The sequence below is a fragment of the Oxyura jamaicensis genome, chromosome 3, assembly GCF_011077185.1.
Source record: "Oxyura jamaicensis isolate SHBP4307 breed ruddy duck chromosome 3, BPBGC_Ojam_1.0, whole genome shotgun sequence".
Taxonomy (NCBI): Eukaryota; Metazoa; Chordata; class Aves; order Anseriformes; family Anatidae; genus Oxyura; species Oxyura jamaicensis.
In genome coordinates, this window is record NC_048895.1 from 118121657 (window position 1) to 118135330 (window position 13674).

Sequence of the window (13674 nt, forward strand, 5' to 3'; positions counted from 1 at the left end):
CCATGGGGGTCCCTGTGCCATGGGGGTCCCTGTGCCACTGGGGTCCCCGTGCCATGGGGTCCCTGTGCCATGGGAGTCCCTGTGCCACTGGGGTCCCTGTGCCATGGGGACCCCCCAGTCTGCACCTCCGAGCGGTGCTGGCAGCAGGGACAAGGCCCTCATCCCAGGGGGGTCACGGCACTGCTGCCCCCCCTCCCCGCTGCAGCTGGCCCCGGTGCCTGCCCTGCCAGGCGCGAGGATCTGTGCCGAGGCTCTCAGCTCGGGTTTGGGGAGCACTGGGGCGATTCTGCGGGGTGAACCCGAACCCAATAAGCCCTGAGGGGACGGGGAGCCAGGCCCCTGCCACCCCAGACCCCTTTGGTGGCTCCATGCAGGCTTTCCCTTGGTGCGTGGCACCTTGCGTGGGGCTGGGACCTTGCGTGGCACCTTGCGTGGGGGAAGCTGCGGTGCGGGCTGAGCAGGGGCCTTGCTCCAGGTCCCCAGGGCAGTGAAGTCCCCTGGTTCCTCCTGCAGGGAGGGGACGGGGTGCCCCTGGGCTGCTCTGACAGTTTTGGGGTGCGGCCGTGTCGATGGTGTTTGAGGTGCTCTGCATGTCCCTACCCTGGGCAGGGGGCACTGCCCGTGGGGGACCCTCACCCCCCGGTCCCCTGGGCAGGGTGGGGGTAGCAGGGGCCAGGCAGAGGGGATGGGGACGGGGACAAGGCAGGGGTGGGCTCTGCTGCCATCCCCCCCCCATCCCCCCACACTGTCCCGTGCCCGGGGCCACGGCCATTCCCCCTTTGTCCCCTCCATCTGCAACACAAAGGGGACCTGAGCACGGCCCTGGGCTGCAGCTGGGGGGCACAGCGGGGGGGGGGGGGGGGGCAGCGGGCTGGGTGCTGCCCGGGCCCCTCCTGGGGCAACCCTGGGCAGGGGGCACAAGCAGGGCCCGGTGCCGTCCCCATCTCTGCGCGGGTCTTTGCTCAGCCCCCGGGACACGGAGCGGTGCCGGGGCAGAGCCGGTGCCGAGCGGTGCCCGCAGTGCCGGAGCCCCCCGGAGCACGCGGGGGGCACGCTGCCATGGGACGTGGGACATGCCGTGGGACGCCCCTGGTGCGTGGGTGCGTGGCGGTGGGGGCTCTGCACTGCGATGCTGGGGGCGTCTGGGCGCTGGCACGGCCTCGGGGTGTCCTGGCCACGGTGCTGGGGCCGTGCCAGGGCTGGGGGCACCCAGGCAGGAGGATGGAGGCGAGAGCATGGTGCAGAGCCAGGGGGCTGTGACCCCAGGGGACAGCCGGGACCCCACGGGACAGCCAGGGGGCTGTGACCCCACGGGACACCCAGCTCCATGGGGACACACTCTGAGGTGCCAGGAGGTGCTTTGCGGTGTGGCTTGAGGGGATGTGTTTGGGGACCCCCGGGCTCCCCGGGGACACTCGGGGACCCGTGCCGGGACAGTGCAGCCCGGCCCAGGCCGGTGCTCCAGGAGCTGTGCCAGCACACAGACCGGGCCAGGGGGTCCCCGAGGGGTCCCAGCCGTGGCCGGGGGGGGACGAACCGGGCCAAGGGGTGCCGCCCCCGCCCCCCGCCGGATTCCTGCCGTGCCAGGCCGACCCCCCCCGGGGCAGCCCATGCCCGGGGGCCAGGGCCATTCCCCCCCTTTGTCCCGCCGCTCTGCAACACAAAGGGGCCGGGTGCGGGGCCGCGGCCGCCGGGACAAAAGGCAGCGCCGAGCGGCGCCGGGGCGGGGAGTCTGCCCCGGCCGCTGCCGAGCCGAGCCGAGCCGAGCCGTGCTGCCGAGCCGGGACTGCCGCCGTGGGGCCGAGGGACGCTGCTGGTGAGTGACCGCGGGGTCCTGCTATGGGGGCTGGCACGGCACGGCACGGCACGGCACGGGTGGCCGGGGGCAGACCCGAGCCTGGCTGGGGACCGGGGCCTGCGCAGAGCCTTTGCTGCTGCCTGGCCCGGCTCGGCACGGCTCGGCACGGCTCGGCACAGCCCGCTGTTACCCCGCGGCCACCCGGGCCGTGCCGGGCCGGAGATGCGGCGCTGGAGCGAGCACGGAGAGGGGTAGGGAAGGTGGTGCCCAGCCGTGCCGAGCCGGGCCGGGCCGGGCCGAGCCGGGCTGTGCGCCCCGGGGGACAGGGGACTGAGCCGCGCCGAGCCGAGCGGGACCGGACAGGACCGGACCGTGGTGAGAGAGCCGAGCCGAGCCGAGCCGAGCCGTGCCGAGCCGAGCCGTGCCGGTCGGACCGAGCCGGGCCGGACCATCCCGATCCGGGCCGTGCCGTGCGGGGCGGGGGCGGGGCGGGCCGTGCCGGGTGCCCCGAGCCGTGCCGTGCCGTGCCGTGCCGCCCCTCCCCCGCAGCCAACCAGCCGGGCCGGCGGGGACCATGTGACCCGGGGTTCCCAGACAAAGAACCGCCGGCCGTGCCCCCGGCAGCCCGGCCCGGCACGGCTCGGCTCGGTTCGGCACGGCTCGGCCCCGCCGCGGCCCGCATGGGTAGGTGGGCTGCGCGGGACGGGCGAGGAGGGCAGCGCGGATCGGCCCGGCCCGGATCGGCCCGGCCCGGCAGAGTTTGGCGCGGCACGGTTTGGCACGGTTTGGTCCGGTCCGTCTCGGACGGGACCATCTGAGTTTGCCGTGGCTTGGCCCCGCTGGGTCCGTCTCGGCTGAGCCTGGCACGGCTTGGCTAGGTGCAGCTGAAGTTGGCTCGGCTCGGCACGGCTTGGCACGGCCCGGCCAGCTCGGGCACGGCTCAACTCCGTGCGTCCCGGCTCGGCCAACTTGGTGACACCTGAGCCCGGCGCACGGCTCGGGCACGGCTCCCCCATGGGATGTCCCCGCACCGGGGCGGGCGGGGGGCAGGGGGTGCCCGGGGGGTGCCGGCTGTCCCGGGACAGGCGGGGTCGGGGGGCTCCCGGCCCTCCCCAGCGGGTGGAGCTCAGCCCCTGGCTCTTGGGGCCGGGCCATGGGGTGGGGGCCGGGACGGGGGGCATGGGTGGGAGGCGCGGGGTTCCCGGGGCTGGGCACCCTCCTTCTGGTGTCGCTGGGGGGCTCCTGAGCCCCTTCCCAGCTCCAGTCCCAGGAAGGCCACGGCTCCATCGGGATAACTGGGGCAGGGGCTGGGGGGCTGCTGGCGGCTTTGGGGATGCCCAGGCTGGGGCAGGGGCAGCCCCCCTAGGGGGGCAGAGCAGGTTCTGGCTGGGGGGCAGCTCCTTCCTCTGGAGCTCCGCAAGCACTCCTCCACCCCCCCCCCCTGGACTGCAGGGGGAAACTGAGGCACGGGCACGAGGAGCACCCGGCACACAGCCCAGGGGCTGGGACGGGGGGGGGGGGCAGCAGGGCACTGATGGGGGCTCCACTCACACCGAGCTGTTGGGATGGAGCCCACTGCTATGGGGGGGGCTGGTGGGAGCCTGCCCCATGGGGTGGGACAGGAAAGGGATGGGGGTGGGATGGGACGGGGATGGGATGGGGGTGGGATGGGATGTGACCAGGGTGCAATAGACTGGGGATGGGATGGGGTGGGGTGGGATGTGGAAGAGGGGTGCCTGCCCTACCCTGACGCACCCTCTCCCCCCGCCAGGCGGAGAAGAAGGCGAAGGTGATCGCCGTGATGAACGTGGTGGAGGAGACGCCGCGGGCCGAGCCCCAGAAGGAGGAGGAGGCCAGCCCCCCCGCCTCGCAGCAGCCCACCGACCCCGCCTCGCCCAACGTGGCCACCACGCCTGAGCCTGTGGTGGCCGACGCCGTCGACAAGAACACGTCCAAGTCGGCCGACGACGAGCCCGAGTACGAGGTGAGCGCGCCCTGCGGTGGTCCCACCCCGCAGACCCCTTCCCTCCTCGCCCCCCAGCCCCCGGGCGCAGCCCCCCTGACGCTGCCCCCCCTCCCCGTTCCCTCTCCCGGCGCAGGACGGCCGGGGCTTCGGCATCGGCGAGCTGGTGTGGGGCAAGCTGCGCGGCTTCTCCTGGTGGCCGGGGCGCATCGTCTCCTGGTGGATGACGGGACGGAGCCGGGCGGCCGAGGGCACCCGCTGGGTGATGTGGTTTGGGGACGGCAAGTTCTCGGTGGTAAGTGGCACCCCCGGCTCCGTGCGCGCTGTCCCCGTTGACCCCCCCCCACACGTGACGGCCGCGTCCCCGTCCCACAGGTCTGCGTGGAGAAGCTCCTGCCCCTCAGCTCCTTCTCCAGCGCCTTCCACCAGGCCACCTACAACAAGCAGCCCATGTACCGCAAAGCCATCTACGAGGTGCTGCAGGTGAGCGCCGGGGGGCAGCGGGGATGCGGCTGGGCACGGGGCGCTCGGTGCGGGGCTGGGCAAGGCCCCTTCTGGGGGGTCCAAGGGGGTGCATCCAGCCCTGCTCCACCCCTCCGTGGCACAAAAGCTGCATCCCAGGAAGCTCAGGGCATCACCCGAGGGGTGGGCGAGCACCGGGGGGGCTCCCTAGGAAGGTGCTGGAGGTGTCTGGGACTTGTTGGCCTGGCCAGGGGTCTCTGGAGGCTGGGGGTTCTGGGGGATCAGCATCTCCGGGACGGTGCTGAGGGAGGTTCTGGCCCTCAGGGGTCTCCTGGCAGCTCTGCAAGGTGTCAGGGTTTTTTGGGGGTCTGCCTGTGTGGGTCTGGTTGTGGCTGCACAGGGCTGCTGGGGGGGTCCCGGTGGGGGCAGGGGGTGATGCCGGCGCTCCCCATGCAGGTGGCGAGCAGCAGAGCGGGGAAAATCTTCCCGGCGTGTCCCGAGAACGACGAGACGGACACCTCCAAGGTGGTGGAGATCCAGAACAAGCAGATGATCGAGTGGGCGCTGGGAGGCTTCCAGCCGTCCGGCCCCAAGGGCCTGGAGCCCCCCGAGGGTGAGCGGGGACGGGTATGGGGCCCTGGGCAGGGTGGGGGCGCAGGGACACCAGGAGCAGTGTCCCCAGGGGACACGGAGCTGCTCGGCAGCCTTGGTGGCAGCTGCGTGGCCACCAGGAACCTCAGCCACGAGTGGTGGTGGCGTCCGTAACTGCACCAGCGGCTGCAGCCCCCCCGGGGTCCCTCCAGTGGGGGCTCTTCTGGGGCAGCGCTGCGATGGCAGCGGCTCGGGCAGGCACCGCACAGAGCCGGGGTGCAACGTCCCCCACCACGAGGTCCCTGCTCACGGCCCCCCCTTCCCGCAGAGGAGCGCAACCCCTACAAAGAAGTGTACACGGAGATGTGGGTAGAGCCCGAAGCTGCCGCCTACGCACCGCCCCCGCCTGCCAAAAAGCCCCGGAAAAGCACAACGGAGAAGCCCAAGGTCAAGGAGATCATTGACGAGCGCACCCGAGGTACTGCGGCCCCCCCGGGACCCCCTTCCCCATGGCATGGGGGGCGAGCACCGCGCTGTGTCCTCGGGACCAGGTCCCTTTGCCCCGTTTGCTGCTCTGTGCAGGGGTCCGGGCTGGGGCAGGACCCCCCCGAGGTGCAGAGGGGCTCCCCCCTGTGCACCCCCGCCCTGAGCACCTCTCTCCCCCCCAGAGCGACTCGTCTACGAGGTCCGGCAGAAATGCAGGAACATCGAAGGTGAGCACGGCCCCGGGGGCTGGGGCACGGCCTGCACCCCCCAGCGGTGCAGGCAGAGGGGCTGGGGTGGTGGGAGAAGGCTGCCGGGGGGCTGCGAGCCTCAGCCTTGGGAGCCAAGGGGGGGCACAAACAGCACCCAGCCCGTGGAGGTGGGGGGCCCTGGGGGTGCCGCCAGGATCTGGCATCTCCAGCACGGGCAGGGGTGAGAAGTGGGGCGGCCCCATCTGGCTCTGGGGGTGCTGGGGGGGGGCGCAGACCCCCCAGGGTCACCTGCCCCCCTCCCCATGCCCTCCAGATATCTGCATCTCCTGCGGGAGCCTCAACGTCACCCTGGAGCACCCTCTGTTCATCGGGGGGATGTGCCAAAACTGCAAGGTACGGGGCAGCGGGGGTCCCCCCGCCCCAAAGCGCCCTGTCCCCGTGCCCCCCCTGTGTCCCAGCACAGGGCTTGGGGTTCGGGGGGGGGGCACAGCACGCTGACGTCCTCGTTCCCCCCAGAACTGCTTCTTGGAGTGCGCGTACCAGTACGACGACGACGGCTACCAGTCCTACTGCACCATCTGCTGCGGCGGCCGCGAGGTGCTCATGTGCGGCAACAACAACTGCTGCAGGTCGGTGCCGTGGGGGGACGGGGGTCCCGCGGGGGTGGGCAGCGCAGCAGGTCCCGGCGGGGGGCTGGGGGTTCCCTGGTGTCCCCCAGCGTCCAAGGGGAGGGGGCTGCCTTTAGTCCCGTGGGGCGCGGGGCCATGCGGGGGGGACTGTCACCGCCATGGCACACCGTGTGCGCACACCCTGGTGCACCACGGCTCCCAGCGGCGTCCCTGTCCCCACCAGCATCCTGCTGGGGGTCCCAGGACCCCGTCCCCCAAGCCCGTGGCTGATGCATGCCCCGCTCCTGACCCCCTCCCCCCCCTCCCCCAGGTGCTTCTGCGTGGAGTGCGTGGACCTGCTGGTGGGCCCCGGGGCGGCGCAGGCGGCCATCAAGGAGGACCCCTGGAACTGCTACATGTGCGGCCACAAGGGCATCTACGGGCTGCTGCGGCGGCGGGAGGACTGGCCCTCCCGCCTGCAGATGTTCTTCGCCAACAACCACGACCAGGAGTTTGTGAGTGCCCACCGCCCTGGCCCCGCCGCGGGACCCCCGCTCCCCCCCTGCTTCACGCTCCCCCCGTTGCTTTCAGGACCCACCAAAGGTTTACCCGCCCGTCCCAGCCGAGAAGAGGAAGCCCATCCGCGTGCTCTCGCTCTTCGATGGCATCGCCACAGGTGGGTGGGGGACCCGGGGGTCCCTGTCCTGGCAGCCCCTCAGCAGGTCCCACCCCACGGGAGGTTGGGGAGGTCCCAGGGCTGGCACGTGCTGAGCAGCGCTGCGGGGATGGGATGGGGATGGGATGGGATGGAGAGGTGGGAGGGGACGGGACGGGATGGGACGGGACGGGATGGGATGGGACAGGATGGGATGGGACGGAGAGGTGGGATGAGACCCCTCACCTACGCCCCTCTGACCCTGGCCCCACTGCCCGCAGGCCTACTGGTGCTGAAGGACCTGGGCATCCAGGTGGACCGCTACATTGCCTCCGAGGTGTGCGAGGACTCCATCACCGTGGGCATGGTGAGGCACCAGGGCAAGATCATGTACGTCGGGGACGTCCGGAATGTCCCCCTAAAACTTGCGGGCCGCCCGGGCCCCCCCCCCCCCCGCGGCTTCCCCTCCCTGCGGGTCTCCCCGGGGATGGGGGCATCCCCTCCTGCTGGCCCCGCATCCCACCACGCGTCCCTGTCCCCTCCAACACGGGCCCTGTGCCCCGTGGTCCCTTGTCCCGTGCTTTCTCGCACACCGGGGGGCTGCGTCCCTTCCACCGGGGCTCACCAGCACGACCCCCCCACCCCATCGTGCCGTGACAGCCCCCGAGCCCCGGGGCTTCCTCTGGCACCGCTGCACCGTGCCCGGAGCAGGCGGTTGCGGTGCCCCGGCTCACCCCCGTGTGCTTTCCCCTTGCAGATACAGGAGTGGGGCCCGTTCGACCTGGTGATAGGGGGGAGCCCCTGCAACGACCTCTCCATCGTCAACCCGGCCAGGAAGGGGCTGTACGGTGGGTGTCCCCTCGCCGCTGCCGCTGCCCCGCCGCCGGCGCTGCCCCCCCCGCTGATGCCATTCTCCTCTCTCTCTCCTGCCCAGAGGGCACCGGGCGCCTCTTCTTCGAGTTTTATCGCCTCCTGCACGAAGCCCGGCCCAAGGAGGGCGACGACCGGCCCTTCTTCTGGCTCTTCGAGAACGTGGTGGCCATGGGGGTGAGCGACAAAAGGGACATCTCGCGCTTCCTCGAGGTGAGTGCCGGGGCGGGCGCGTGGCGGGCACCTCCCCCTGTCACCGCCGCTGTCCCCTCGGGACCCCCGGCCTGCGAGGGCACCTCGGGGCCCCGCAGAGCCCCCGGTGACCCCCGGCCTCTCCTCGCTCTGGCAGTCCAACCCCGTCATGATCGATGCCAAAGAAGTGTCTGCGGCACACAGGGCGCGGTACTTCTGGGGTAACCTTCCCGGTATGAACAGGTTGGTGAGAGCGCCGTCTGCCTGCCTGCCCGGCGCGGTGGGGGCTGCCCGAAGGGCCTGGGTCTGGCCCCGGTGCGGACGTGGCTCCACGGTTTCACGGCTGCGGCTCCGTGGTTGCAGCCCTCCTGGCCCCGTCCCCGCGGGCAGCGGTGCGGCTGTGCCCTGCTCGCTGTGTAGCGGGGCCCGCAGCATGCCCCAGAATCCCAGAGCTGCTCCCTCTGCTCGTGGCGCGGAGCTGGCCCCCAGCATCTCTTCCAGCGCGTGTATCCGCTGCGTCTCGCTGTGTCCCCCCCCAGACAGCCCCCGGATGGCTGCAGCCCCCCCAAGCCCCTCTTGGGGAGCCGCCGCGCGGGGACACGGGGACGCAGCGCTGCCACCCCACACCGAGCCCTCTCTCCCCGCAGGCCGCTGGCGTCCACAGTCAACGATAAGCTGGAACTCCAGGAGTGCCTGGAGCACGGCAGGATAGCGAAGGTCAGCCCCGGTGGGGGGGCGTGGGGGGGTCCTCGCCCTGCCAGGACCCCCTGGGTTGCAGGGAGGGGGTGCCGGGGGGGGGACACGGTGGTGGCATTGCCCGCCCGGGGTTCAGCAGCGTCTCCGCGGGGAGCGCTCCGGCTCCACGTGCCCGCGGTGCGCCCCCGCGCCGGCAGCATGACGAGCCTGTGCCTCTTGCAGTTCAGCAAGGTGCGAACTATCACCACTCGCTCCAACTCCATCAAGCAGGGCAAAGACCAGCATTTCCCCGTCTTCATGAACGAGAAGGAGGACATCCTGTGGTGCACGGAGATGGAGAGGTACTGGGGCTGGGGGGCTTGGGGGGGGGCCATGACGGGGAGACGCGGGGCCGGGGGCAGCTGCTGCCCGCACCGTCCTGGCGGCGCTCGGGCTGCTCGGCTGGGTGCTCGGAGGTGCAGCTTCACGAGCTGAGCCACCGCCGCACGTGGGACCTCACCCGAGGCCACCTCCATCTGCTCCTGGCTGAGCCCCGCCGTGTCCCCGCAGGGTCTTTGGCTTCCCGGTGCATTACACGGACGTGTCCAACATGAGCCGCCTGGCCCGGCAGAGACTGCTCGGCAGATCGTGGAGCGTGCCGGTGATCCGCCACCTCTTTGCTCCCCTGAAGGAATACTTTGCCTGCGTTTAAGAGAGACGGACAGGAACTGGTAACACAGAGCGCGTCAGAAACAAAACCATCCACGCCAAGAGAAGTGAAAACACGGGATGAGAGAAGAGTCAGCACCCAGAAGAGAGACGGGATTCTGCAGCCCGACGGGAACCCGGCACACGTCTCCCCGAGCGAAAGGGTTCGGTGTCCTCTCCTGAATTTCCAATGTTCAGCTTTTAGCCTATTTAAAAAAAAAAAAAAAAACAACAACAACAAAAAAAAAACACAACAAAAAACGACAAAAAAGAAAGGAAAAAAAAAAAAGAAAACAAACAAACAAAAAACCAAAACCATTTTTTTTTGGGTAACCTTTTAGTTTTCCGCTCTTTTCTGGCTGGGTTTTTCTGTTAGTTTGGTTTCTGCTTCTCGGAGCAGCGGGCGAGACGCGGCGCTGTCGCCAGCCCTGCTCTCGGAGGAGGGGAAACGGCCGCGGGAAAGCCCAGCCGGGAGAGGCGGAGGCGAGGGAGACGGGACCGGGACCGGGACCGCGCCGTCCGCCCGGCGCTCCCAGCTCGCCGCGAGCTCGCGCGGGGCCGCGGGCCCGGCTCGGGAGCACAACGCAGGGAGGCGCTCGGCCAGCTCCGCAACCGACTGAGCCTCACTCTTTTCCACCAGCACCATGCACTGGTGATATGGAGCAAAACCAACTGGCAGGGAAGCCAAGAACACACACACCACAACACACACCTTTTCTACAGTATTTTGGGTGCCTACCACACAGGAAACCTTGAAGAAAGCAAACCCTAGAAGCCGCTGTTACCTCTTGTTTACAGTTTATATATATATGATAGATATGAGATATAGATATATATATATATAAAAGGTACTGTTACTACTGTACAACCTGACTTCATAATGGTGCTTTTAAACAGCGGGGTGAGTCAAGACATCAGCTTCCATGTTGCCTTACGTGCCAGGCCTTTCCGGAGCTGCGCGGGAGGGGGCCGGGGCGGCCGGCGGGGCCGGGGCGGGAAGCCCCCACCCCGAGTCATGCAATAACCTTTTTCTGTCCCAAAAGGAAGCGCCTCCCTCGGCGGCCGCCCGGCCCGACGTACTGGTGCTGTTCTGCGTACGTGGCCCTGAGGGTGCTGAGGTCCGGGACGCGCCGGCGCGGAGGCAGGCAGGGACGCAGGCGGAGCGGGGCCGGCAGCGGGGCGGCCGCGGGGGCTCGGACCCTGGTGCTAACGCCCGCGGGTGCGCGGCCGGGACAGGCGGCGGAGAAACGCGGCGGGGCCGGGATGGGGCAGGAGCCCCCGCCACGGCCCCCAGGAGCCGTTCTTTCAGAGCATGTTTTTGGGGTGATCCCCCGGCTGCTCCCTGCAGCCCCTCGGTGGGCGACCCGTGCATGGGCACGGCCGGGCGCTGCGCGGCGGTGACGGTGGCGGTGGCGAGGGCAGGCAGCCGTGGCCGCGGGGGCCGGGAGCCGTGGTGCATGCGGGCAGAGCGCGGGCAGGTGCTGGCGGTGCTGTGGATGGTGCTACTTGTCTGGCAGCTGTAGGTGCTGCGGCACGGCGGCGGGGTCCGGCTCGGGGCGCGGGTGCGTGCCCAGCCCGGGCTCAGGGGGCCGGACCCGGTGCTCTGAGGGAGAGGGGGCTCCGCCGGGGGAGCGCAGGGACTGGTGCTAAGGCGCGGGGAGGCTCGGAGAGGTCTCCGGCCCCGTCGCCGTCTCTTCCTGTAACTGTGAAAGGCGCCGGGGGGGGGGGGAACCCGGGGGGGGGGGGCGGGGGCCAGGCCGCCCATCCCCTGGGGACCCCCCCCCCCGGCCGCCACTGGAGGGCCGCCGGCAGCTCGGTGCGGGGTGCTGGCTAATTCGCAGCGAGCCGCGCTGGTGGCGAGCGGGCACCCGTGGGTGCCGCGGGGTGCTCGGAGAGGTGCTAGGACCGACAGCGGTGGGGGCAGGTGGGGGGGCGCCCCGGCCCCCCCCCGGCTCCCTCCACATGGTGCTAGGAGGGGCTCCTGGGCCCCTGTGTCGGTGTGTGGTGGCAGGCGCGGGTGGCACCAGGCTGAGATGCTCTGCAGGGCACCGCGGCTGGGGGCAGGCGGGACGTGGCCCCCTCCAGCCCTGGGGTCTGAGCTGCGGCCGCGGGCTCCAGCTTGGCCCCAGGGCTGGGTCCCACGCGGCCCCGCAGCTCGGGGTGAGTCTCGCTTGGGGCAGCTGCGCCGCCGCAGGCCCTGCGTGGTGCTGGGGTGAGTCCTGCTGGGCCCTGTGCAGCCCTGCCGCGCTGGGTGCCGGCGCTGCGGTGCCCTGCAGCTCCATTGGCAGGTGCTGCGCGGTGCCGTGGCGCTGCGCACATCCTGCAGCACCGGCTGCGAGCGGCGCAGCGCTGCCTGCCGCTCCCACAGGGCCCAGGGCAGCGGGTGGGAGCGCTACACGGCCTTGCAGTGCTGGGTGCGAGTGCTGCACAGCCCCGCAGCACCATTGGCGAGCCTTGCACGGCCCCGCAGCACTGCCTGCGGGTCCTGCTCGGCCCTGCAGCACGGGGTGCAAACCTTGCACGGCCCCGTAGCGCTGCCCGCCCGTCCTGCGTCGCGCTACAGAGCGAGGCGCGAGCCCCGCGTGGCCCTGCAGCGCTGTTTGCGGGTCCCACGCGGCCCTGCAGCGCCGCTTCCAGCTCCTGCTCGGCCCTGCAGCGCCAGGCGCAAGCCTTGCTCGGCCCTGCGGTACCGGGCACGAGCCCCGTGTGCCCCGGCAGCGCCGCTCGCGGGTCCCCCTGGACCCTGCGGCGCGTTCCGCGGGACCCGCTCACCCCACGGCACCTCCTGTGGGTCCGGTCCCCGGCGCGGCACCGAGCACAAGTCGTGGCCCCGCCGCCCATCGGGGGCTCCTCCGCCCACCCCAGGCGCCCGTGCCTGGGCCGCCCGGGCTGGGCAGAGGGGCCGGGGCCGGTGCCGGTGCCGGCGGGAAGCAGGTTCCTGCCGCGGCACAACTGGAAGGCGCCGGGGCTGCTCGGGGGCACCGGCACCCCTGCGGCGGCCGCCGGGTCTCCGTGGGACCGTGGGGATGCGTGGGGAAAGAGTTCAGTTTTTAACGTACCCGACTCACGTCTTTTTTTAAAACAAACAGACAAATTTTGTTGCACAGCCCTAGATTTAAACAGTTAAAAATAAAAAAATAAAAAAAAATAAAGCCTAAATTCCTTAAGATCTGCCGAGGGAGTAGGTGACAAACACGGTGCTAAAACATTTTATTAAAAATATATATTGTTAAATTAAGTCTGCTGTCTGGACAATGACTGTTTGTTTTGTTTTCTTGTAGTGGAGTTTCAAAGAGCACTATTATTTTACTCTTATATATTATTATTAAAAAAAAAAAGAAAAAACAAAAAGGCATTTTAACTTTGTACTTGAAAACTAAATGAGAGATTTCATGTGTTTTAGCCTAGACATTGAAGTAGCTGATGCTTAACTATTTGTGGGGAATCATGTACTCATACCGAGGAATAAACGCGTAGAGTTTGGGAACCCTCCTCTCCTATGATTTGGCTCAGCCCGCGCCCGACGCCACATTCCCGGCCGCGCCGCCCGGCCCCCAGCTGCTGTTCCTCCTTTTCATTTTCTCCTTTTCTCTCTCTCGGTTCGTTCCTTTTGTTTTTTGTTGTTTTGTTTTTTTAGGGTCGCTTCTCTATTTATTGACGATAATACTGTACATTTCACCGTATGGTTCTGGCCCGCGGCGGGCTTGCCCGGCACTCTGTTGTATCTGTGTAAGTATTGCTCGTGACATAGCTGTTATGAACTAATTAAAAGGTCAATGCGTGCAGCAGATGTAGAAAGTCTGTCCGTTCCGCTTTCATCCCATCTTCCTTTTTTTTTTTCTTTGGTGCCCAGAAGAGTATCATAAAGACAAGCTCCTTTCTAATGTACTTGTGCTGGAGAACACTTGAATAAATGTACTGTTTTTGTGCAAAAAAAAAAAAAAAAAGAGAAAAAAAGAGGAAAAAAAAAAGAGGAAAAAAAAAAATCTCCCTCGGGTCCTGTGCTTTGTGTCCTGCCGGCACCTGCGCGCACCCCCACGGGTGGGGGTCCCGGGGGTGGGGGGTCCCATGGGTGGGGGGGTCTCAATGGGTGATGGGGTCTCAAAGTGGCGGGGTCCCGGGGCTGGGGGCTGAGCCCAACTCCCATGGGGAGGCCACAAGGGGGGCTTTGCCCTCCTAGCATCAAGGTTGTGGGATGGGATGGGGTGGATGGGGTGGGATGGGATAGGGTAGGGTGGGATGAGATGGAAGTGGGTGGGATGGATGCGATGGGGTAGGGTGGGATGGATGGATGGGACGGGATGGGGTTAGGATGGATGTGATGTGGTGGGATGGGATAGGGTAGGGTGGGATGGGGTGGATGGGATGGGGTGGAAGGGGATGGGATGGATGGAATAGGGTAGGGTGGGATGGGATGGGATGGATGGGGTGGGATGGGATGGATGGGGTGGGATGGG

General features: G+C 68.6%; 3 protein-coding genes across 4 annotated transcripts in view; all 3 read left to right on the forward strand.

The window, feature by feature from the left end:
• DNMT3A (DNA methyltransferase 3 alpha) overlaps nucleotides 1–9515 on the forward strand; it is a 32518-nt gene extending 23003 nt beyond the window's left edge. For both annotated transcript variants that reach the window (XM_035321488.1, XM_035321487.1), the window contains exons 6-22: nucleotides 3570–3782; nucleotides 3898–4056; nucleotides 4137–4244; nucleotides 4680–4836; nucleotides 5143–5292; nucleotides 5483–5527; nucleotides 5823–5902; nucleotides 6026–6138; nucleotides 6449–6632; nucleotides 6709–6793; nucleotides 7054–7199; nucleotides 7530–7620; nucleotides 7707–7855; nucleotides 7992–8077; nucleotides 8482–8551; nucleotides 8753–8871; nucleotides 9080–9515. In XM_035321488.1, the coding sequence (XP_035177379.1) occupies nucleotides 3570–3782; nucleotides 3898–4056; nucleotides 4137–4244; nucleotides 4680–4836; nucleotides 5143–5292; nucleotides 5483–5527; nucleotides 5823–5902; nucleotides 6026–6138; nucleotides 6449–6632; nucleotides 6709–6793; nucleotides 7054–7199; nucleotides 7530–7620; nucleotides 7707–7855; nucleotides 7992–8077; nucleotides 8482–8551; nucleotides 8753–8871; nucleotides 9080–9221 (2097 nt within the window). In that variant the 3' untranslated portion in view covers nucleotides 9222–9515. The remainder of the gene's footprint in view (nucleotides 1–3569; nucleotides 3783–3897; nucleotides 4057–4136; nucleotides 4245–4679; nucleotides 4837–5142; nucleotides 5293–5482; nucleotides 5528–5822; nucleotides 5903–6025; nucleotides 6139–6448; nucleotides 6633–6708; nucleotides 6794–7053; nucleotides 7200–7529; nucleotides 7621–7706; nucleotides 7856–7991; nucleotides 8078–8481; nucleotides 8552–8752; nucleotides 8872–9079) is intronic.
• Nucleotides 9516–11154: 1639 nt separating this feature from the next.
• On the forward strand, nucleotides 11155–12562 carry LOC118164174 (translation initiation factor IF-2-like). Its single transcript, XM_035321511.1, has 3 exons — nucleotides 11155–11489; nucleotides 11653–11683; nucleotides 11715–12562. Exons 1-3 carry the CDS (start codon nucleotides 11180–11182, stop codon nucleotides 12295–12297), a joined length of 924 nt encoding a protein of 307 aa, XP_035177402.1. The 5' UTR covers nucleotides 11155–11179; the 3' UTR covers nucleotides 12298–12562.
• Nucleotides 12563–13285: 723 nt separating this feature from the next.
• Nucleotides 13286–13674, forward strand: part of GTF3C2 (general transcription factor IIIC subunit 2) — a 35888-nt gene continuing 35499 nt past the window's right edge. The window contains exon 1 of the mRNA XM_035322047.1: nucleotides 13286–13289. Coding sequence (XP_035177938.1) covers nucleotides 13286–13289 — 4 coding nt within the window. The remainder of the gene's footprint in view (nucleotides 13290–13674) is intronic.

What these genes read in the sequence shown, in the direction of transcription:
- LOC118164174 (XM_035321511.1), top strand. Translation starts at nt 11,180, where the DNA reads ATGGTGCTAGGAGGGGCTCCTGGGCCCCTGTGTCGGTGTGTGGTGGCA. An exon ending in TGCCGGCGCTGCGGTGCCCT is followed by an intron (nt 11,490 to 11,652) that starts GCAGCTCCATTG and finishes CTGCACAGCCCC; the next exon opens with GCAGCACCATTGGCGAGCCT. An exon ending in GGCGAGCCTTGCACGGCCCC is followed by an intron (nt 11,684 to 11,714) that starts GCAGCACTGCCT and finishes CTGCTCGGCCCT; the next exon opens with GCAGCACGGGGTGCAAACCT.